We start from the raw sequence: 23,683 nt of genomic DNA on the forward strand, positions 1-23,683 counted from the left end.
TCTGGTTAGCTATAGTCTGTAAGGTGAGAACCATCACCAGAAGACTGGTTTAACTCCAGTGTTGCTACTTACTCCTTATACAACTTGCAGCAAGTCTCAGTACTCCAGCTATGACTGTAAGCTCCTGGAAAGGACTTTATAACTATGTGTTTAATCTTGCACTGTAGTAACAACACTTTGTAAATACTATTGCCCAAATCAATCATTTGCTCTGTGTATAAACTAATTTTAGAAGTAAAATATTCCACAATTTTGTACCCAGGATATTTTGGTATATTGTTACAGCTTCCACCCTTCAAGAATATGAAAGACAAAAAGCCTGGCATCTTACAATATGTTTTAGTAATACATCCCATCTGGGATTTGCTTAAAAGAGTGAATACAAAAATCTATTGTTTCAAGTGTTTGCATCTGTCCTTCATTGTGACTCCCTTTTATTGTCTAATCTAGCCCTTAGTTTTCACAGCTGCAGTCTTAGACATTTGTAACCTCTCTATTCTTCCACCCCTAATGTCCTAGGTGACTACACATGCCCCTGCTGCCTAAGGGCTGAGGTCTAACCATTCAGTGCTGAGCTCTGGAGCAGGACCCAAGAGCATCTTCCCTCCAGCACCTCTCACACAGCCCTTGAAAACAGGATGTAGTGAGAACGTGTGCTCTCTTCTCACCACCTCCATGATGGGGCAGATACGGGCTAAATAAAGATACAGCACTGAGCAACTTCATCTGTTAAGTAACAAGAAAGGAAAATATAGCACTGTGTCAACGAGGACTTTAATTTCAGGCTGTCACTGTCATGAATGGCTGTAGGAACAGTGGGCAGTTATAGCAATGGAGTTCAGGCCCAAGCACCCTGCAAATAACTGAACATGGTTTGTAAGTTTTTGTTTTCACATGTCACTAAGTGATAGAGGAGAAAAGCAGCACCTGACCACTAAGACCAGGCAGGATTAGGTATTTCAAGTAAAAGCGCAGATTCTCAACCCTTACAACAAGGCACTATGCTCTGAAAAGGCTTTCCCTGTTAGTCATTATTAATGCATTAAAGCGTTAAGTCACATAAAGCAGGCTGTGCAAAATGCTTCCAGGGACAGTGACACTTCCTGTGACATCTTGGGCTGGGCACTGTAGCAAGAGCAGCAGCTTGTGGTAAGGTGTGACTGTTGCAAGCAAGCAGTAGTTGCATATTGAATTACATGGCATGGGCTTTTATTCTGCAGAAATTACAAAACGTGCCATTGCAACAAAAAAAAAAAAAGTTCCCAACCCTCCCCTGCTATCCAAGTGTAGGACCCAAACCTGAATTACACATTTTTACCTGAATAATCCCATCCACATCTCCAGCCTTAGTTTCACTAACTGCATTAAAGCTTTTCTGATCCAGACTGCCCAGCCAATGATTTGAATCTAAAGCTAAAAGCAAGGGCACCAAGGTCATCACAGTAGAAATGACAGTCAGGCTAATTGCAAAGAGATTCCGGTCAGAACCCATACTGACTTTATAAAATGTCAATCTACTTCTAGGAAGGGTGCTGTGTGCAGGTATCTACAACATCACGCAGAACCAAAAAGTAGACAGCTGCTGCACTTTAGAAAACAAACAGTTAAAAGCTCACTAGTTTCAGCTGGCTTTCACTGAAATCTCATGTATTAATTATTTATTATGGATGAGATGTTTTAACTTTAACTGACTTATCTTTTGCTTTTATCTGCTTAGTACAGTCCTCCAATAGACAGTGTAGAAAAATATGTAAATAAAGGAAGACAATATTTGCTGTAACTGCTTCCCACTTAACCACTGGGCCTACTTCAGTTATTTATTTACAGTGATCACGAGCAGGAAGTCAGATGCCACATAAGACAGACCTTCTTCTGCTTATTCCACTGTGAATACAATGTTGGCACCTGTAAAATGGCCCTTCTACCCTCCAGCCAGGCTGTGCAATCCCTTTTCCAATCTAATTCTAGAATTGAAAGGTTCGGTGGCCTTGTGCCACATCCAGAGCCATCCTAACCCAGAAGGGAGAAGCTCTGCACTCCTGTGCCAGTCCCCCCTATAAGAAGCTCTGTGTTCCTATCCCATTCGCTCTCTGGCCCGTCGCCAGTTCCTGAGCCATCCAGTCCTAGAAATGAAAAGGCTCTACGTTCCTGTACCAATGCCCCAGGCCTTCCAGTTCTAAGGATGAGGGGCTCTATAGTTGCATGCCATGGCAGGGACAAAGTACTACATCTGGCCGCACCATCATATAGTGGATACATAAAGAAATACAAAACTACATATTGAAAAGGGTTGTAATGTTAGATAAAGCAGTAGCAGGATTTACTCAAAGCTATTATACTACAGATTTTTATGGATTTCATTTGATATAAATTTTTGATGTCACAGCAGTGCTGCCATGAGGCATAACACACCTATGACTTTACATAAGCAATACATCAGCCAATCAGATTATGTTTAACCATCCATTTCTGAAGCCACCTAATGCCCTTAATTATGCGCCATTCACAGAGTGTCATCCCTGGTGCATTAGGAGGGAAACTTACTATAAATCCTGCATAGGAATGTCAAGAAAGCATCAATTAGTCCTTAAAAAGTCTTTAGCGTGCATCTTCTTTAACCATTACTGATCCTTCACATCAGGTACCAGGCAAGAACTCCCGCTGCCGTAGCAACAGAGGCAGCAAAGAGGAACTGCACAGCAGGGAGTCTAAGTACAGAGAGGGCAGCATGGAAAGGACATCCAGATGTTTCACTGGCACCTGAAAACAGAGACAGCAGATCTTTAACATAACTAGAAAGGGAAGCCCTAGAAACATTGCATCAGAGCTAGCCCAGGAGTAGCTGCAACACTCTGCCCTGGGCATGGTTGGAGGGAGAGTAGACAGCCTGGTTCTCTTCTGGAGACTAGGGCTGTCTGCTCAGTAGGTCAAGTCTGCCTAGCAGACATTCAACACACTGACTTGGGAGGAAGCCTATTGGTTATTTAGAACAGGGGAAAGCAAACTATGGGGGCATGAACAATCCTGAAGGGGCAGGCTAGCTGCCCAATCATGGGAAAAAAAAAAATGGCTACATTGTCAAGTCTCAAAGCCATGGATGCACTGCAATATCAGGAGAGCAGCCAGAACATATGACATTGTAATCCTGCCACATGGTTCAGTCGGCTGAGGAGAGGAGTTGCTTCCTGCTGTGGCGGGCCCAAGTGGGGAGCCGCTCATTCTGCGCCAAACTGGACATGGTAAGAGTTACTGGAGTGTTCCATACCCCATGAAGAGCTGCCACCCCTGAGGCCTCAGCCCAGCTGTTCCTGCTGCCACCTGCCTCAGGGAAAAGAAGTGGTGAGGGAGGAGGGGGAAATGGGTAAAGAAGCCAGAGAAAATGAAGTGGTGGAGAGAGGGAAGAGAATAAAGGCAAGAAGAATATAAAAAAAAGTTAAAGAAGCAAATCATAACTTGAAAAAAAAAAAAAAAAGTTGAATAGGGTAGGAAGGAGTGTCTCAGTTCCTAAGATATTTTGGCTGGCACCAAAGTCTTGAAAAGTTTTCCAGCCCTTAACACTGAGGTGCATGGCGTATGTGTCTTTCTGTCTAGGAGTGGTATTATAGGTGTCTGTGTGCCTGCCCGAGTGTGGGGTATCTATATCTCTCTGGGCACTGGAGCAACTCTGTGTGTGGGGTCTCCATGTGGCTCAAAATGTTTGCGCACCCTTGTGTTAGAAGACCCCTTCTTTGGTAATGGAGCCCTCCCTCCCACGCACGCACCTCATTTTCAGGCCAATACAGTACAGTGCGCTCCGACGGACGCACGTTTTCCCTTACCCCTTATTCACTAAGGGGCGGAAATCGTGCGTCCAACCCGCGGCACCTAATAGCGCCCGCAACATGCAAATGCATGTTGATGGCCCTATTAGGTATTCCCCACGATACAGAAAGTAAAATGTGCAGCCGAGCCGCACATTTTACTTTAAGAAATTAGTGCCTACCCAAAAGGTCGGCGCTAGTTTCTGCCGGCACCGGGAAAGTGCACAGAAAAGCAGTAAAAACTGCTTTTCTGTGCACTCTCCGACTTAATATCATAGCGATATTAAGTCGGAGGTCCCGAAGGGTGTAAAAAAGAAAAAAAAAAATGTAAAATGGGCCGGCAGCTGTCGGGCCGAAAACTGGACATTCAATTTTGCCTGCGTCCGGTTTCCGAGCCTGTGGCTGTCAGCGGGCTCGAGAACCGATGCCGGCAAAATTGAGCATCGGCTGTCAAACCTGCTGACAGCCGCCGCTCCGGGCTAAAAAGGAGGCACTATGGACACGCTAGTATCCCTAGCGCCTCCTTTTGCCCGTTTCTACCGCACCACCTCATTTTCATACTGTATCGAGCGCAGCGGCGAGTGGCCGGTGCGCGCGCCGGGAGAGCGGGCGTCCGTCAGAATCAGGTGGTTGGGCAGGTATGTATTTACCAATTCTAAATTTAAAAGGCCAAATCAGCCGTATTGAAATGGCTCTAGAAGTTCCCCCTAACAACTGGAAATAGTTGGTTACATTAGCAAGAGTCACAAATTATTTCATGAATTAGTCCAAATCGTGTAATGTCACCGCCATGAACTAATCATGCACGGTCATTTTTGGTGCAGTTTTGCCTCCTTTGTCTTTTGCTTTTAAATCTTAACTGATTTCTTTTTGGGTAGTGGGAGGGAGGGAGGCGGGCAGCAGCAGTTTCCTCCTGCTCTTTTGGGCTTCCGGTTGAAATCATGACCAGCCTTTTTTAGGCTCCAGTGGCTCGAGCTTTCATTGGCAACTATCCATGGTTTATGAGACTTAACTCACAACTACCCAGGCCTTTCCCCCATTCTTCCTCCCTCAGCTAATCCCAAGTAACTCACTAGAAATTAGGCCCTATGTCAACATAAGATTTATTATTTTCTGCACTAAGTAAATGCTGTGGATTTTCCTACAGCTAGTGAAGCATGAGTTACCAGCAGCAGGAGTGCATCTACATTACTGGCTTCTAAAATGTTAGCCACCCGTCTTCTTGTCCCACTCTCCCCTAAAGGGCCTGTGACAGCCAAAAGTAACCCAACCCCCACAAAGAGGAAACCTGAAACACCCCCAAGCAGGAAATCCTTCCTGAAGCAGAACCTTCCCCTTCCCCTTATCCTGTACCCTTGTTCCCTAGGACCCTGCTATCTCTGAGTGGTCCCAGGGTCTTCTGGGCAGGAACGATCCCCAGTCACTCCTACCCTGCTGCCTCTGCAGCATCAAATGATGCCAGATTGCATCATGATCTCTTTTGCCTCAAACGTGCCAGGAGTGAAATGGGGACTGCTCTTGCTCAGAAGATCCTGCAACCTCTTCCAATATGGTAGAAGGGACCAGAAGAAGAGGAACATGGAGGCAGGGTTTCTGCTCTGGGAAGAGGATTTTTTGAAGAAAAAAAGGAAAGGCAGCTTCATGCCCAGGAGATAAACACTTCAAATTTGACCCCTGGCTGCAATTCCTTTGATCCAAACAAAATACAGTTATTCAAAATAAAACCACCAAATGCAAGCTACCTTGTTTAGCAGCATAGTATGGACACTTGCGGGTATCCCCTGTTCCTTCATGCACTGGCAGTCCTCCATCTTGGATCTCTTCCTTTAATGTTGAACCAAGTATTTCCAATTCTTCGAAAACCTGCAGCAGGAAGCAAAACACTACAATGATGGAGCAAATATTATAAACACCTACTAACAATTGTTGCTGAATACAAATGCATTTCACAGAGGTTAAAATTATAGACTACTTGAAAAGCAGGACCACAAACATTGTCACCTGTCTAATTTAGTGCAGTAAATTTCAGAAGTGTTTAAAGGGCAAGTATTTGACACCAGAATCATCTATTGCAGTTCAAGGTAGGGCTAGGAAATCTCCAGGGGTAAATTCTCTCTAGTTGCTTGCTGTTGGATATTATTTTATTTATTTGATATACTGCCCTTCGAAAAATATCAAGGTGGTTACAGAATAATTTTCTTCTTTTTAAACAACCACCATCACCAGAGGTGACACAGTGCAGTCTGGTTCTTTACCGTGTCAAGAGCCAATGTCAGTAAAAACAAGGAAACAACTCCCCAACTTCCCATCCAACTAGCAGCTCTAACAAAATAAAATTAACATCCATCATACATAACATAAAACATTATAAAAATATACCTAAAACTGCAATCAAATCTACGTTAAATCTGATCAAACCTAACATTATACATACATAAACACACTCCTGACTCCAAAAAGTCTAACCTAACTAAAATAATCAGACTGCCTTATAAATAAAACAGAGTTGGACTAAAATTAAATGATACCTGCATATTGTACTGAAACACCTTGGTGGCTTCCTCTACAATCCTTGCCTTGGTGCTCTTGTCCAGATCAAGCGTGTTCAATCTTGCCCTGTACAGCTGCTTGAACTGCTGGGAATTGGAAACATCATCAAAACAGTAGAACTGGATTCCTTCCCCCGTGTTGGGCAAATGCAGGGCCCTCTGTGCCACCTTCCTTAGCACCTGTCCCCCTGAGAGGTCCCCCATATAACGTGTGTAAGCATGAGCTACCAACAGCTCTGGTTCATGATGCCCTAGGTGATGGATTCGTTCTATATATTGCTTGGTTGCCTGAGAACACTGAATCTTGTCCTTCCAGTCTTCCCCGTAGAAGTACTCCAAGTCCATCATCAGTGCATCAGTCCGATGCAGTTCCTGTGGGAAGTACAGGGGTGCAAAGGCAGGGTGGTCCTTGTTCCGCTCAATCTCCTCTTCCATGGCAGAATATGTAAAGTACAGAGCTGCTGTGGCCAGCTAAGTACATAAAGATACATTGTTAAGGGCCTTGAAAAGCACTTGGAACAGCGTAACAATATTCAGCATTTATACAAACATGATCAACACTATACAGAGATTTTTCAACATGACAGCCAAGTATTTCAGAATAGCACAGTCAGAGGTTAGTGCTCAAATCTGGAGACCTTGATTAATGTCTTAGATGCTGCTATTCACTTGGCACAAACTGCTTAAATGCCCTGTGCTGTAGAAAAGAATTTGTACGAGTATGTTCCTTCCTAAAATAACTATGTACATGAATAATACCCCACAGAGACTGGTACTGCCACTGCCACTAACAGACAAAGAGGAGGGTGTGCTAAAAAAAAAACAAAAAACTAGAGAAGGAAAGAAAGAGGAGGGGAGACAGACAAATGCAGGGGACAGATACAGACATTCAAGTTCAATTTATATGGTTTATATTCTGCCTTTCAGACACTTGAAGGGGATTACATTCAGGAACTATAGGGATTTCCCTATCCCCAGAGGGCTGTATCTATGGGAACAACGCTTAATAAATCAGGCCCTGAGGCAAGGAAGGGTGAAGTGACTTGGCCAAGTTCACAAGGAGCAGCAGTGGGATTTCAACCCCGTCTTCCCTGGTTTGCAGCCCGCTGCGCTATTAGGTGGTTCCTCCACTCCAAAAGGAAGATTCAGGGAGAGAGAGAAAGCAGGAGAAAAAAGATGAACAGCTTGTTTCTCTCCCATCCCCTGCCCATAGGCATAGAGGTCTGCAGTCATCAGAGCCTTTCCTAGTGTAGGAAAGAAAGGTACAAAAAAAACCCTTCCTTTCCTACACCCCTCACCCTCATTCATGGTCTGTGCTACCACCCTGCCCTGACACAGCGTGACTGGGGAGTGATTTAAAGGTTAGCAAGAGGAAAATGAGAAAAAAGAAGGAGGAAAGAAAAGAAAAACCAGAGGGGAGAGAGATGGAAGGAATTAAATACAGAAACAGAAGGGAAGAGGAATGAAAAGATTAAAGAAATAGTATAAAAGTAAATGTTCCATTTGGGATGAATGGGAGAGGGCGCAGAGCCCTACTAAGCCCTCTGGGGATAGGGAAATACCTACAGTACCTGAATGTAAACCGCTGTGATCTCAGATCGAATGTCTGTATATAAAAATAATAAATAAATAAAAATACTAAGCAGGCCAGTCAAAAGCATAATGGCACATGAATAACCAGGTACCCAGCATGCTCTGCCCACTGGGGATTAGGAAGAGAGACCACAGTCTGGCACAGCCATCTAGCAGCAAACTAAGTCCCGTTCTCCCACTTCTGGGGCAACAGAAGGCCAGCAGTAAAGGGACACAGAGAGCACATTCTCCCAGGGCCCCATAGATGCTGCTTCCTCTTTCCTGCAGGTTTCCTGCTAGGAAGGAGAAACACAGGACCAAAAATACATCCTCACTGTGTTCCCATTTTGCTGTCCTGCCACAGCCCAAAGAACCAAAAAAAGGTAGGAAGGAGAGGAACAAGGAACCTGAAAGAGGCAAAGGGTAGCGGTAGCGTTCACGCTGAGGAAAGAGGGGTTCCCTGTACGTACCCGGATCAGTCCAGACAGTGGGTTGTGTCCCCCTTCCAGAAGATTGAGTTAGAGAAAAACTTGAAGGGCGCCCCCTTATAAGCTGGTGCACCCTCTACTTTCCTTCAGTCTTTTTTCTGACTCCAGCAGATGAAAGTGGTTGAACCTCTGATTCCCCTGTAAATTTCTAGAAAGCTAGATTTATTGATTCCTTCTCTATTTCTTGGCTTAATTCTTACCTTTGGATGGATCAAGTTGATAAAGTTTATTAAAAAAAAAAGAAGCTTAACTTAACTTTTGGCTCTAAGTCCTAGCGACTTGTAACTTGCTGGCATAACTGTTTTACAGTTTTCTCTACCCTGTGTTAGCCTGTATATATTTTGGGGGTAGGTTTGTACCTTTTTTGCTTCACAGGTCTAGTTGTTGACTTTAGACTCCCTGGCGTGCATGTTGGTGGTCCAACCTCTCCCCCGTTGTTGCGACCTGACCCGCTGCCCTGAGATGTCGTATGCCTCAGGGCAGCATTCACAGAGACGCGTTATTCCTCTGTGTTAATTTTAAAAAGGCATTTTTCAGTCTGGGAGAGTCGTATGGGTCTTAAGCGGAGTTTTGTGTTTACCCGCTCCTCGCAGCCCCGAGCTGGCTTGATTTTCTTTCAGCTCCACCCCCGCCCCCATGCTGCACTCCTCGACTTGCTCGGCCTGTGGAGAGCGCAGATCGAGGCTCTCCCGTGAAGGGGTGTGCACGAGGCGCCCCCTGGTGGGGAGGGTCCCTCGCAGCTGGCAGGACAGTCTGTTTCGCGCTCCAAGGCGCGCCTCAGTGTGCACAGGCCGGCCACAATCCCATCTAGCGTGGGAATGGCGGCCATTTTGGGTGAAGAGCCGGCTGCTCCAGCACAGCCAGGAGATGATTCTGACGCCGGATTTTCACAGTTACCGCCAATCCTAACTCTCATTCACCCTTTGGACCCAGAATCACCTTCAGGGGAACCTCCTTTGGTGCCTCCCCCTCGGGACCTCTTCCTGGCCTCTTTTCTACGGACTTCGTACTCTTACTTCATAATGCCTATCTGGCAAGATTGGAACAGCAGCAGGATTCAACATCAGGGCCCCCTCCTCCCAAGGTGAGCAGGATGTCTAATCCACTAGGTCCTCAAGGAGCAGGGATCCCAGGGGCAGGAGCTACTCAAGGATCTTCCAGGGTTCGGGTAGTTCCTCATCCGGTGAGTCCAGATCCTCTGCCGCGGGTCCTCTTCCAGATCCCGACCTGGATGATCCCTCTCCTTCTGTTTCGCTGGAAGGAGATGACCAGAGAATGCTGCGCCTCTACCAGAGGGATGAGTTGGATCTTCTCATCCCACATGTTCTCCGAGAATTGGATATTGAGGCTCCACAGGACCCCCCCCTGGGCCTAGTCCAGCGGCGAAGAAAGGGGACCTCATCCTGGCCAGCCTACGTCCACCAGTGAGGGCGTTTCCTTCTCATCCTATGCTTCTTCAGTTATTGTCCAGAGAATGGGATTTCCCTGAGGCCTCTGAGGGTAGGCAGAGCTATGGATAAGCTATACTCTCTCCCCGACGATTTCCTGGATCTCAAAGTACCCAAGGTGGATGCGTCTGTGTCTGCAGTGACAAAAAGAACAACTATTCCGGTGACTGGCGGAGCCACCCTGAGAGATCTACAGGACAGAAAGCTCAAGGAGAGTGTTTGACGTCTCTGCTTTGGAGGTCAGAGCTGTGGTATGTAGCTCCCTCACACAACGGGCCGGTCTCTGGTGGGTTCAACAACTGTTCAGTACACAGGAGCTTCCTCCTGAGGAAGTGCAACAGGTGGAGCAGCTGGAAGCCGTAATAGCTTATGGAGCTGATGCTCTCTATGACCTTCTCCGTGTGCTGGCCAGGTCCATGGTTTCAGCAGTTTCGGCTCGACGCCTCCTCTGGCTCAGAAACTGGTCCATGGATTCCTCTTCCAAGACGCAGTTGGGGTCTCTGCCCTTTAAAGGGAAATTGTTCTTTGGTGATGATCTGGAACAGATCATCAAGTCCCTCGGAGAGAATAGAGTGCACAAGCTTCCGGAGTATCGTCCATGAATTTCCAGGACGTTCAGTTCTACCAGAAGCCGTTTCAAGGGCCAACGGCGTTTGACAATCAAGACCGGCCGCGCATAGATCGCCTTCCTCTCATTCCCAGTCCTGGTCTCATTCCTTTCGAGGCCGGAGGCCAGCTAGGGATAGCCTCGCTCAGGGAGCAGCTTCCAAATCTTCACAATGAAGGCGTGCCAGCCCACTCTTTGATCCCAGGATGGGGGGACATCTCGCCCTCTTCTACGAGGAGTGGGTCAAGATTACCTCGGATCAGTGGGTCCTAGATATTCTAAAGCATGGGTACATATTAGAATTTGCTCGACCCCTAAGAGACCGGTTTCTCTTCTCTCCCTGCGGACCACTGAAGAAGTAACACATAGTACGTCAGACGCTCGACCGGCTTTTGGCCTTCGGGGCAATTCTCCCGGTGCCTCCGACAGAAGAAGGGTCAGGCCATTATTCGATCTACTTCATAGTTCCCAAGAAGGAGGACATCGGTGCTGGCTGACAGACTCCACTGGGCATCAAGGCCCATTCACTCAGAGCTCAAGCAGCTTCCTGGGTGGAGAGCCAGTCTGTCTCACCTCAGGAGATATGCTGTGCAGCTAGCAGGAAATCTCTGCACACTTTTGCTCGGCACCATCGCTTGAATCTACAGCCACCGACATTTGGCTCCTTTGGCAATCAGGTCATTCGAGCAGGGCTATCCGGGGCCCACCCTACACATAGGGAAGCTTTGGTACATCCCACTGTCTGGACTGATCCGGGTACGTTCAGGGAAAAGAAAATTATTCCTTACCTGCTATTGATTGTTGGACCTTTTAGTGCATTATAAACTAAGTATAAGAAGTATACTTATTTCTTGAATCGATACTGTGGCGTATTCTACTCCATGCTGCAGTGTGGATTCAAGAAATATTTATTTATTTATTGTTTTTTTTTATACCGATCTTCCTACATTAGATGCAAATCAAACCGGTTTGCAAAGAACAAAAACTTGCCAGACGGCCTTACATGGAACAATGAACATTTAAGCAACTTTAAGTAATAGTCAATGAGAAGAAAAACTAAATATACAATTTTAATTACATAGTAATCAAGGTAGATAAGAATTGGATTGGATTACATAGTAATGAAGGTCATAAGTGATAAAAGTCTAGTAAATGTATAATAATAAATAATAATAAATATAATAATAAATAAGTATACTTCTTATACTTTGTTAGACCTTTTAATGCATTATAAACTATCAATATCCCATAATAACTTTCAAAAGTAGTGTGCACGTGGAGGAGTCAACAGATGTGTTTAATGTAGCCCCTGAGGCAGCTCTGAGAGGAGCGAAACTCGGCCAGAGTCGGGCAAAGATTTAATAAAAAGTTCCTGTTTTACCGATCCTTCTCTGTGTTTATCGGTGGTAGAGACAAGGATAGTATCTGAATTCAAGAAAGCATGGGAATATTACTGGGAGAGGAAGGAACTACAAAGTTGGACAGGAGATGTAGATAGCCTGTGTGTCCTTTATCTACCGTTATGTTTATGTCATTCTCTCTAGACTTAAAGCATTAGAAGAATTTTTGAGAATCTCCAACCTTGAAAATCTCCTTCTTAATGCGGCCTTTTAAGAAGTCTTTGACAAACGGGGTATTTTGTGCCCGATCATGTGATTCCTTGGTTCCTTCTTTCAGCAGCTCTGACAGGTCTGTGGGGCTGCAAAAAAACAGTGGACATGTGCTTACAGAAACATTTTGTGTTTTTTCATTCAAAAATAAATTTTGAGAAACGCACCAGATTGACAGCACTAAAAACTAATCCTCCATTTATCCTAAGAACAGGTACAGTATAGATTTCCCTATTCAGCACTGCCAGTGTGCACCAATTCTACAATTCAGTGTCCAGGCCTGTGCAAGTTTTGGCCTCTCTGCTGAGTCTGCCAGCTGGGGCATCATTTAGTGCCAAATTGCAAAAGCAGTATTAGTGATGTGGATACCTGTGCACTGGGAACTGGACCAAGACCACCATCTCATGAGCTCCCCAAATGGTTTGCAGCTGGTAGCAATTTCAGTCACTACTGCCCTAAATCAGACTTAAACCAGTCACCTAAAGGTGACAGGCTCTATAATCATGTGCCAATTCCCTTCAGAAAGGTATTCCTCTGCATGGATCATCTTGTGCTATGTCTGCAGATTAATTCCCTTTCTTCACACCTTACTCTTCAGTCTCCCAGCACCTTACATATCCCCTCATGTGAAACATTAGAAATGGCTCAGTGTGTCTGTATGAGTGATGCACATGAACACCCCCACGAGTTCAGAGATGAATTTTTTTTCACAGAAACACTCAGATTCATGAGAGTCACAAAAATCACTAGTCCAACACAAAAGCAAACATGGCAAAATTCCTCTGATCCGCCCCTTGCATGTGCACCAGCCCCTCCAGGATGGACCACAGAACTGTCTGAAGGTCCCATCCTATCCTTCATGCATGCCAGAACATGTATTGCTGTATGATCATAGAACATGAAAACCAGAAAGGAAGTAGAGACTAGGCAAAACACACATTAAGTGTACACAGTTAGAACAAGGTGTGTCGCATAACGATTATTGATTTGTGAGAGACTTCAATCAAAAGATGATCAACTTGTCTGATGCAAGGTAGCAAGCATGTAAATATATCAGTCAGGCTGAAGAAGTCCATTTAAATTCCACAACACATTGTGGAATTTAACATGACATGGCAGACATACTTTTTCTCATTCTGTACTCATGGGGGGGGACGGACCCCTTTACTGAATAAAGCCCAATGCATGTTAGCACAGCAGGTCCTGGAACAAACAGAAGGTAACACTCATTAACATGTGGTCAGCTGATCTGCTGACTGAGGTCCATGATCAGTGGCTTACAGCACCATCCCTACCTCACGTCCTTATCCTCATCCTGAAGGCTTTCTTCATAGGGCAGAGCTTCTGACTCATCTGCAGCCTCCGATACCTCAGAGGGCATTTTTGCTGGGTTGGCTGCAACCCTCCCAACTTGGACAGAGGGCAGACCCCTGCTAGAGTGGAGGCCTTTGCTTTGGATCCTTCAAGTTCTTTTATTCCTGTCTGAAAACAGTAAAAAAAAGTTCAGCTTTCTTGAAATTTCCAAGACCTTAAGGAGTAACACATCTCTACCAAAAAGCCTTCAGTGTTACTTTTATTTAAAGAACCAACAGGCAGCTTATTTTCATTATTCTAATTCACTGTCTGTGTACACGAGACCGTATAGTCTGAGACAAGGAAAAATTATGACTTACCTGTTCATTTCCTTTCCTTCTGCTACACTAGTCAAAGTCTACTGGGAAGAGTTAACAGCTTTGTCATTATGGTTAAGAAATTTGAAAAAACTTGAGTTTTGGATTGTTTGAGTTAAATAGATATTTTCGAAGTGAGAATGCTTTTCTTTTTAAAAGAAAGTTTTTAGTTTTCAATAAAATTTAAAGCAGCAATTCAGATGATTTGATTTTTAGACTAGTTTACTGAACAAGAAAACTTTAGTTAAACAAAATATTTTTTTTATAATTATACATTAGCTTTGACAAGAGTATGCTGTCTATACATGACACACGCTAGTGTTCCCAGAACAGCCCTAACCACGTGGTGATCAGTCCAGACTCCTGGGTTTATGCATCCCTGCCAGCAGATAGAGACAGAGAAAGTTTAACTGGCACTGCCACCTGCAGTTCTGTCGTTTGCCCATTTCTCTTCTTGTTAAGAGCCTTCCTCCTATGGGACAGGGTTCCCGGGGGAACCCTTCCCTGTTTGGTTGAGGTGGACGAGCTGGAAGTCGGTGACCTTTGTATGCTTGCTCCAGCGTGATTTGTGGGGTGTAAGTCTGGTGGTCCAGATCCCTCCCTTCACGAGGCCGCTTAGGCAGCTTTTTGGCTCTGGTCAGCTGCTCTGGATCTGCCTCTTATTTCAGGCTGGGCTGAGCTGGACAGCTCCCCTCAGCTTTAGGAGAGGGGAGCTACTTGATGTTTATTAAAGTTATAAATAATTAAAAAAAAAAAAAAGTAATACAAGAAGCAGCTGGAGCTGAGTGGTAAGATTTTAGGGCTCTAACGGGCGGCCTGTATTGTCAGGGGAGAATTTTTGCAGCGGTGTTGTGCTTGGTAGGAGGCACTTGGTCCCGCCACGTGGTGATGGTTCGCAGTAGGGCCTGCCATGCGTGTGTCTCTGTTTCCATGCGATTAGGCCGCCTCGGCCTGTGTTCTGCATGCATTTCAGGCGGTGACTGTCCCTCCCAGCTTCCAACCCCAGCGAAACACCGGAGAATCAGTGCTGGATCTGATGAGTGCTGTTCCTGCCGGGGAAAGCTCCTCCCATGTCGGACCCTCAGGCTCTGATGGCGTGTGAAAGGTGGCCATTTTAGCTTCCTCGGCAGTGCTACCCGCGCCATTGGAGGGATCGGGGGAATTCTCCCCCGAGGCTTTCCCTGGTTCACCCGGGCTCTGTGGAGGAGCAGGAAAGCACAGGTGAGGCATTGCCTCTAAGTTTACCACCATCAGGGAACATAAGAACATGCCATATTGGGTCAGACCAAGGGTCCATCAAGCCCAGCATCCTGTTTCCAACAGTGGCCAATCCAGGCCATAAGAACCTGGCAAGTACCCAAAAACTAAGTCTATTCCATGTTAATGGCAGTGGCTATTCTCTAAGTGAACTTAATAGCAGGTAATTGACTTCTCCTCCAAGAACGTATCCAATCCTTTTTTAAACACCGCTATACTAACTGCACTAACCACATCCTCTGGCAACAAATTCCAGAGTTTAATTGTGCGTTGAGTAAAAAAGAACTTTCTCCGATTAGTTTTAAATGTGCCCCATGCTAACTTCATGGAGTGCCCCCTAGTCTTTCTACTATCCGAAAGAGTAAATAACAGATTCACATCTACTCGTTCAAGACGTCTCATGATCTTAAAGACCTCTATCATATCCCCCCTCAGCCGTCTCTTCTCCAAGCTGAACAGCCCTAACCTCTTCAGCCTTTCTTCATAGGGGAGCTGTTCCATTCCCCTTATCATTTTGGTAGCCCTTTCTCTGTACCTTCTCTATCGCAATTATATCTTTTTTGAGATGAGGCGACCAGAATTGTACACAGCGGAGTGACTCGAGCGTCGCTGCTGTCATCAGCTCCCCGTGCTTTTTCCCCAGAGTTTATTTTATTTTATTTTTGCACAGCACGTATTTGATGCAGCAGGAGGGCCTCTGGTACCAGCAGTTAGGTCTGGTCCCCCCCCTCCTTCGTCCCCAGGAGCTCCCACGCCAGCGACTAGGTCTGCTCAGCCCAGGGGGGGGGGGGGGATTGATCGGTTCCACAGAGGCCTCCTTTGATTCGGAGGTGGCATTGGCAGGGACCCCAGATCCTGATACGGACTACCCAGTTCCAGGGGACGATGCAGAGGCCGTACCAGAGTCCAAAGGGGACGATCCCAAGATTATTAGTTTGTTTTGGAGGGATGAATTAGCTCCTCTGATTCCTCAGGGCTTCAGTGAGCTGGGGTTAAACCTCCCTCATACAGATTCAGACATGGATGGGGCAGATCCAGTCCTGGACAGGCTTTGGGGTCCACCATCAGCGTTCCCCCTATCATAGGTCCGTACAAAAAGATGGTGGATTAGGAGTGGAGTACTTCTGATGCCGGACTGAGAGTAGGGTGAGGTATGTCGAAGCTTTATCCCTTGCCTGAGCAAACCTTGGAACTCTTTTCTATTCCAAAAGTGGATGCGGCAGTGTCAGCGGTCACTAAAAAGACAAACATTCCTGTGGCAGGTGCTGTGGCATTGAAAGATGTTCAGGATTGCAAGCTGGAGGCCCATCTCAAGAGAATCTTTGGAGTATCTGCTTTGATTTTACGGGCAGCCATTTGTTCCAGTTTCATGCAACATACATGTCTGCATTGGGTGCAGCAGCTTCAAGGTGGTCAGGCAACATCCAGTGTTGAAGGGAATAGTGCAGAATGCTTGGAGACATCGGTCGCATATGTAGCAGACACTTTGTATGATTTGGTGCGGATTTAGTCTCGGCTTATGGCCTCCGCTGCATCTGTCCGGCAGATGTGTCGACCAAATCCCAATTGGGTTCCATCCCCTTTAAGGGAAGTCTTGTTTGGGGAGGACCTGAAGCAGTTGATAAATCAATTGGGTGACAAGGTCCACAAGTTGCCGGAGGATAGGCCCAAGACTAAGCAATCCTTTCCATCCTGGTCGCATTTCCAAGATGGCAGACAGCTTGTCATGAATGGTGCCACAGCCTCGCAGAACAGTTTGCTGGCTGTGGTCCATCTTGGGGGCAGTCATTTCGGGGGAGGTCACAGACCCTTCAGAATGTCCACAGCAGGAGGAGTTCCAGGGCCAAAATCCTCCCAATGAGGCGAGGCTGGTCCACTCTGTCGTTCCTTTTATACAGTTGTGCGCACTCAAGAGTTCCTGGCTTCACCTATACATTCCCATTCGTCAGGATCACCAGCGTTTTCTAAGATTTATGGTGCTGGGTCAGCATTTTCAGTTTCAGGCCCTACCATTCGGGCTGGCCACGGTGCCACAGACCTTCACCTAGATCATGGTGGTAGTGGTGGCAGCCTTGTGGCACGAGGGAGTATTGGTACACTCTTATCTCAACGATTGGCTCATAAGGGCAAAGTCAGAGGCCAGTTGTCACACTGCAATCCAGAAGGTGATTCATATTCTGGAATCTCTAGGCTGGGCTGTGAATTTGGCAATGAGCCATCTAATTCCATCTCAGAACCTTGATTATTTGGGAGCTTGGTTTGATAAGACCATAGGCAAGGTGTTCCTGATGGAGAAGAGAGAGATAGTGTTCGAGTTACAGGTGCAGGTTCAGCGCTTGTTGAGGTTGCAAGTACCCAGAACCTGGGAATTTTTGCAGGTTCTGGGTTCGAAGGCTTCAACTCAAGTTGGTTCCCTGGGCCTTTGCGCATATCAGACCGTTACAGAGAGCTCTGTTGGCGTAATGGAATCCATTGTTGAAAACTTTTTGTCAGCCTGTGTCTCTCTATGCTCCTACATGGGACAGTGCCTTGGTGACTACAAATGTCAAATCTAGTTCGTGGCATCGATCTGGAGGTCCCAGATTGGATAATTCTCACTACCAATGCCAGTCTCTCTGGCTGGGGTGCAGTGTGGGAGAGACAGTCAGCTCAGGGCACTTGGTAGGAGGAAGAATGCTCGTGGTCTATCAATTGATTAGAGACCAGAGCAGTGAGGATAGCGTTACTGGCTTTTCTGCCTGTGGTTCAAGGACACTCCGTGACAGTCTTGTCAGACAATGTGACAACCATAGTCTATAATCAATCGGCAGGGGGAAACCAAAAGTCGGATGGTGGTACAGGAGGCTCAGAAGTTAATCCTTTGGGAGGAGAAAAAAAAATGAATCCAGATAGCGGCATCTCATGTCGCAGGGGTAGATAACATCCAGGTGGATTTGTAAGTCACAGACTTCTAGATCCAGGAGAATGGGAATTATCGGAGTCGGCGATGCAGCTCATTCGCAAGGGGTGGGGTTATTCCCATAAGGATCAAACAGCAACTCATCTCAATGCAAAAACATTTTGCTTCTTCAGCCGCAGGCAAGAATATGGGGCTGAGGGAGTAGACTCTCTGGTGATTCCTTGGCCTCGGGAGGTCCTACTTTATGTATTTCCCCCCCCCCCCCCTTGGCCTCTGGTAGACAAGATCTTGCGCTGGATAGAGAGGCACCCTAGGGAGGTGGTGTTGGTAGCCCCAGAGTGGCCGCATTGACCATGGTTCGCAGATCTGGTCAACTTGGCAGTGGACGGTCTGTTACGGTTCAGTCATCTTCCTCGCCTTCATCAGGGTCCCATAATTTCAGACCAAGCAGATTGCTTTTGTCTAGCGGCTTGGCTTTTGAGAGGCGGCGTTTGAGACACAGGGGGTACCCAGAGGCAGTTATAACTACCCTCCTACAAGCTAAATGGATGTCTACTTCGTTGTTTTACATCTGGGTCTGGAAGGTCTTTGATGCATGGTGTACAACTAAAGGTATTCTAGCTTGGAGGTCTTTGGTGTCTCAGATTTTATCTTTCCTTCAAGATGGTTTAAGAAAAGGCCTAGCTTTTAACTCTTCGAATTAAAGTAGTGGCTCTGGTTTCTTTACGTGGTGTAATTGGTGTTGGGAAGTTGTCCTCTCACTCAGATATGGTCCGGTTTCTTCGAGGGGTTAAGAATTTGCGCCTTCCACTGAGGAGCGTCTGCCCATCCTGGAATCTTAATCTTGTCCTTAAGAGTTTTGTGTGAGCCTCTCCGCAGGGCAACTTAAGAATTTGACCTTGAAGGTAGTTTTCCTGGTAGCCATTTGTTCTGCAAAAAGAATTTCAGAGTTGCAAGCTTTATCTTGTAGAGATCCATTCCTTCAGATTCAGGTGTGTCCTTGCAGATGGTTCCCTCCTTTCTTCCCAAGGTGATATCGGCTTTTCATGTTAATCAGATGGTGAAGCTTCTGGCTTTTCCGGATTTGGATGCTTCTGCGCCTCATGTGCGGGAGCTTAGGCGTTATGACATCCAAAGAGCTTTGATGAGGTATCTCGAGGTAACAAATGATTTTAGAAGATCGGACTACCTGTTTATTTTGTGGAGTGGTGTGAAAAAAGTACCCAGACTTCCAAGGCTGCCATTGCGAGGTGGCCTAAAGAGACTATTGGGTCAGCATACATACTCAAAGACTGTCAGGTACCTGTTTGAGGGCTCATTCTACTTTGTCTCAAGCAGCCTCGTGGGCAGAGGCCCAGTTGGTTTCGCCACAGGAAATCTGTAGGGCGGCGACTTGGAAGACGCTGTATACTTTTGCGAGACACTACAGCTTAGATGTCAGGGATCCGGAGGTTCGGTCTTTTGATGAGAGTGTCTTGCGAGCAGGACCCTCCAGGTCCCACCCTAAGTAGGGAGCTTTGGTACATCCCAGGAGTCTGGACTAATCTGGGTATGTACAGAGAAAGGAAAAAAATTGGTTCTTACCTGCTAATTTTCGTTCCTGTAGTACCACAGATCAGTCCAAAACCCACCCGGTCTAGGGGGAGAAGAGTCGTCCGCTCAGCTCCGATTGCTTCAAGTAGTTTAAGATTTTTTCCAGTTCTATTCTTGGTTAGGATATTTGGCTATTTTTTTTAAGTGTTTACCAGTGTTTTTTTGGCTTGGGTACAGTTAAATACTGAGGAACTGCAGGTGGTAACAGGGATTATGAAGCAGTATCAGTTAAGCTTTTTCTGTCTCCACCTGCTGGCAGGGATGCATAAATCCAGGAGTCTGGGCTGATCTGTGGTACTACAGGAATGAAAATTAGCAGGTAAGAACCAAAAACTTTTCTTATGTCAAAAAAAAAAAAAAAGAAGAAAAAAAAAAAAGGACGAACTGCTGGATGAGGTACTATCCCACTTCCAGCTGATGGAGTGGAAATTCCTTTTTTTTTTTTTTTTTTTTTTTAAATATGTACGACATCACTAATAGAATATAACAAGCGTACAGAACCCCATGAACCAGTATTTCACTGAAAGAGCTCAAAGGAGAAATTACTACTTATCTGATAATTTCCTTTTCCTTAGTACAGGATGGACCCAAAAAGCAAAGCGGAAGCCGATCCAGTTGGCTGTGTAGCAGTGAAGACAAATGAGAATCGGATGATGAAAAGAAGCCCTTTATTAAAAAATGCCCGACTCTGGCTGAGTTTCGCTCTTTAACATAGAGCTGCCTCAGGGGCAATTAAATTTGGCAGGACTTTAGGTATGCCTGAGGGGTGATGTCGCAGTATCATACAAAGTCTTAAACTTGTACAGAAATGGTAATTATCCTGTTCTGTCAAGAGACTGTACTCTGATCACGTTGACATGTCACGTAGCAACATTAGTGAGGAAAATCTCAATCAGTCTGTATCATCGACTTAATCTGAATCTATATGGCTGCAGAGTGTATCAACGATAATTCGCTGAATTATCGTTGATACACTCTGCAGCAATATAGATTCAGATTAAGTCGATGATACAGACTGATTGAGATTTTCCTCACTAATGTTGCTACGTGACATGTCAACGTGATCAGAGTACAGTCTCTTGACAGAACAGGATAATTACCATTTCTGTACAAGTTTAAGACTTTGTATGATACTGCGACATCACCCCTGCAGGCATACCTTAAGTTCTGCCAAATTTAATTGCCCCTGAGGCAGCTCTATGTTAAAGAGCGAAACTCAGCCAGAGTCGGGCATTTTTTAATAAAGGGCTTCTTTTCATCATCCTATTCTCATTTGTCTTCACTTTTCCTTAGTACAGACAGGTAAATCCAAAACCAATGGGATGTACCAAAGTTACTCCCGAATAGGACGGGAGGCTGCCTGCGTCCAGCCAAAAAAACCGCACTTGTGAAGGCTGCGTCCTTCCGGGCCTGCAGATCCAGGCAATAATGCCTGGAAAAGGTATGTAAGGAGGACCATGTCACAGCTCAGCAAATGTTGACAGGAGACAATCTAACTTCCACCCATGACACTGCCTGAGCCCTAGTGGAATAAGCCCTAATCTGACTAGGCAATGTCCGTTCAGCATCCACATATGCAGCCATGACTGCCTCCTTAATCCTGCAGGCTATTGTAGCCCACGACACCAGCTCACCCCATTTACTCCCACCATGGAGAATAAACAGCCAATTCATCTTTCTGAGAGGTTTAGAAACCTCCAAATACCTCAACACCATGCCTTTTAACATCCAAGGGGCATAACAGGCAATATTCCTCCTCAACTTTTGTCCTATCCAGAGACTGCTGGGAAATAGATTGATACAAGTGAAAATCTGAGACCACTTTTGGTTTAAAAAAAAAAAAAGGAAGGAAAGAAGTTGTATCGCCCCTGGAGTCACTCGTAGAAATGGCTCCCAGCAAGACAAGGCCTGTATTTCGGATACTTGACATGCAGAACAAATTGCTACAAGAAACACTGTTTTTAAAAAGGTCAGTAACCTAAAGGGAAGGTTACGCATCAGTCAAAAAATAAGGCCTGCTAAAATATCCAAAACTAGATTAAGACTCTACAAGGGCACTGGTAACTCCAAAGGAGGCTGAAGATGTTTTACTCCTTTCAAGAAAGGGGCCACATCTGGATGAGTTGACAAGGGCCCACCATTCACCTGACCTCAGAAATAGGCAAGAGCCGCAAACTGTACCTTTAAAGAATTAAGGCCCAACCCTTTATTAAATCCATCCTACAAAAATTCCAAAATGAGCGGAATCTTAACCGAACATGGAAAAGCCCCTTGATCTTCACACCAAGCCTCAACCACTCGCGAAAACTGCACATAGGCTAAGGAAGTGGAGAACTTTCTCACTCATAGCAAGGTGGTAATCACCGCAGTAGAATATCCACGCTTCAGCAACCGAGCCCTCTCAAGGGCCTTGTTGTAAGACAAAATCAATTAGGATCTTTGTGAAAGACAGGCCCTTACTGTAGTACATTCCTGTGTGCCAGAAACTGGAGGGGAGAGTCCATCAGAAGCCTTCACAGATCTGTATACTACGATCTCCTGGGCCAATCTGGTGCCACCAGAAGCACCATCCTCCTGTAACTCTCGACCCTCTGAACCAACCTGCCCAACATGGGTCAAGGAGGAAAAGCATACAACAGCTTGCCCTCTGGCCACTCTTGCATGAGGGCATCAATGCCCAAGGACTTTGGATCTCTCCTGCAACTGAAGAAGAATAGAGGAACATTCATATTGTAAGAAGTTGCCAGCAGATCTAGAAATGGAAGGCCCCAGCGATCCACTATTAGCTGAAACACCTCATTTGACAATTCCCATTCTCCTGGATTCAGACTGTCTGCTGAGAAAGTCTGCTCTTACATTGTCTTTTCCTGCAATGTGAAAGACTGAGATCTCTTGAAGATGCACTTCCGTCCATTCCATAAGTTGGGCTATTTACTGTGACACCTGCTGGCTCTTGGTTCCTCTCTGCTGATTGAAGTAAGCCACTGTCGTTGCATTGTCAGACATTATCTGGACCACTTGGCCCTGCAATCTGTCACTGAACTGCAAGTATGCCAACCAGAACACATGGGTTTCCAGTTGATTGATACTCCAGAGAGTCTCTTCTGCACTCCAGCACCCTTGCACCATCAGCTCCTAACAGTGAGCTACCCAACTCTGGAAGCTTGCATCTGTCGTAAGTACCAGCTAGTCTGGCGAGCTTAGGGAAACCCCCTTTTAACCACCACTGTATCAGACTTCCAATCAGCAGATGTAGCTGAATTAGTCTTGAGACTATGGGCTCCAACGAGACAGCAGAGTGCGCCAAGGAGGAACATATGCAGCCTCACCCACAGCACCACCTCCAGGGTCGCCACCATCAATCCAAGCATCTGAAGATAGGACCACACTGTCATGCGTATTGTGTTTGTCAATAGATGCACCTGCATCATCAGCTTCTGAATATGACCCTCCAGCAGGAAGACCCTGCCCTGTTTCATGTTGAACTGAAGCCAGAGATACTGTAACGACTGATGGTTGAAGATTGCTCTTGGCCAGGTTCATGACCTAACCCAGCTCCTGAAATAAAAAGAGATCACCTTGCGCGAGACCAAGAGGCTCTCTTCCAGATTCTTGGCCCAAATCAGCCAGTATTCCAGAGTACGGGTGTACCAGGATCCTATTTTTCTCAACTCCGCCACCACCACCACCACAACCTTGGAAAACGTTCTGGGCGCAGTGGACAAATGAAAATGTAGTACTCGAAACTACCAAAACTGTGTATCGCAGAAATTGTTGATGCTCTAGTCAGATAGGAATATGCAAATATGCCTTGGTCAGGTCCACAGACGTCAAAACTTCCCCAGTTGTACTGCCATTATCACAGTGCACAAAGTTTCCATGCAAAAATGTGTCACATGCAAATGATGGTTGACTCCTTTGAGATCCAGGATGAGACGAAAAGAACCTTCCTTCTTGGGCACCACGAAATAAATGGAATATATCAGCCAATATTTACTTGAGACGTGGGCACTGGAATCACAGCCCACAGATTAAGGAGTCTTGACAATGTAAACTCCGCTGCCTGTCTCTTCTACGGAGAGTTGCAGGGAGACACCATGAACACTGCGAAACTCCAGCGCATAGCCATCCTTTAATCATCTCCAGTACCCACTAGTCTGTTGTGATCTTGAACCACTGATATTTAAAAA

General features: G+C 45.9%; 1 protein-coding gene across 6 annotated transcripts in view; it reads right to left on the reverse strand.

Moving 5' to 3' along the window:
* Window positions 1–713: 713 nt before the first annotated feature.
* HMOX2 (heme oxygenase 2) overlaps window positions 714–23,683 on the reverse strand; it is a 57,820-nt gene continuing 34,850 nt past the window's right edge. For all 6 annotated transcript variants that reach the window (XM_029576532.1, XM_029576536.1, XM_029576534.1 and 3 more), the window contains exons 2-6: window positions 13,370–13,556; window positions 12,046–12,163; window positions 6,329–6,820; window positions 5,543–5,663; window positions 714–2,760 (exon numbers count right to left, since the gene is read on the reverse strand). In XM_029576532.1, the coding sequence (XP_029432392.1) occupies window positions 2,633–2,760; window positions 5,543–5,663; window positions 6,329–6,820; window positions 12,046–12,163; window positions 13,370–13,455 (945 nt within the window). In that variant the 5' untranslated portion in view covers window positions 13,456–13,556 and the 3' untranslated portion in view covers window positions 714–2,632. The remainder of the gene's footprint in view (window positions 2,761–5,542; window positions 5,664–6,328; window positions 6,821–12,045; window positions 12,164–13,369; window positions 13,557–23,683) is intronic.

The sequence above is a fragment of the Rhinatrema bivittatum genome, chromosome 14, assembly GCF_901001135.1.
Source record: "Rhinatrema bivittatum chromosome 14, aRhiBiv1.1, whole genome shotgun sequence".
Classification (NCBI taxonomy): domain Eukaryota; kingdom Metazoa; phylum Chordata; class Amphibia; order Gymnophiona; family Rhinatrematidae; genus Rhinatrema; species Rhinatrema bivittatum.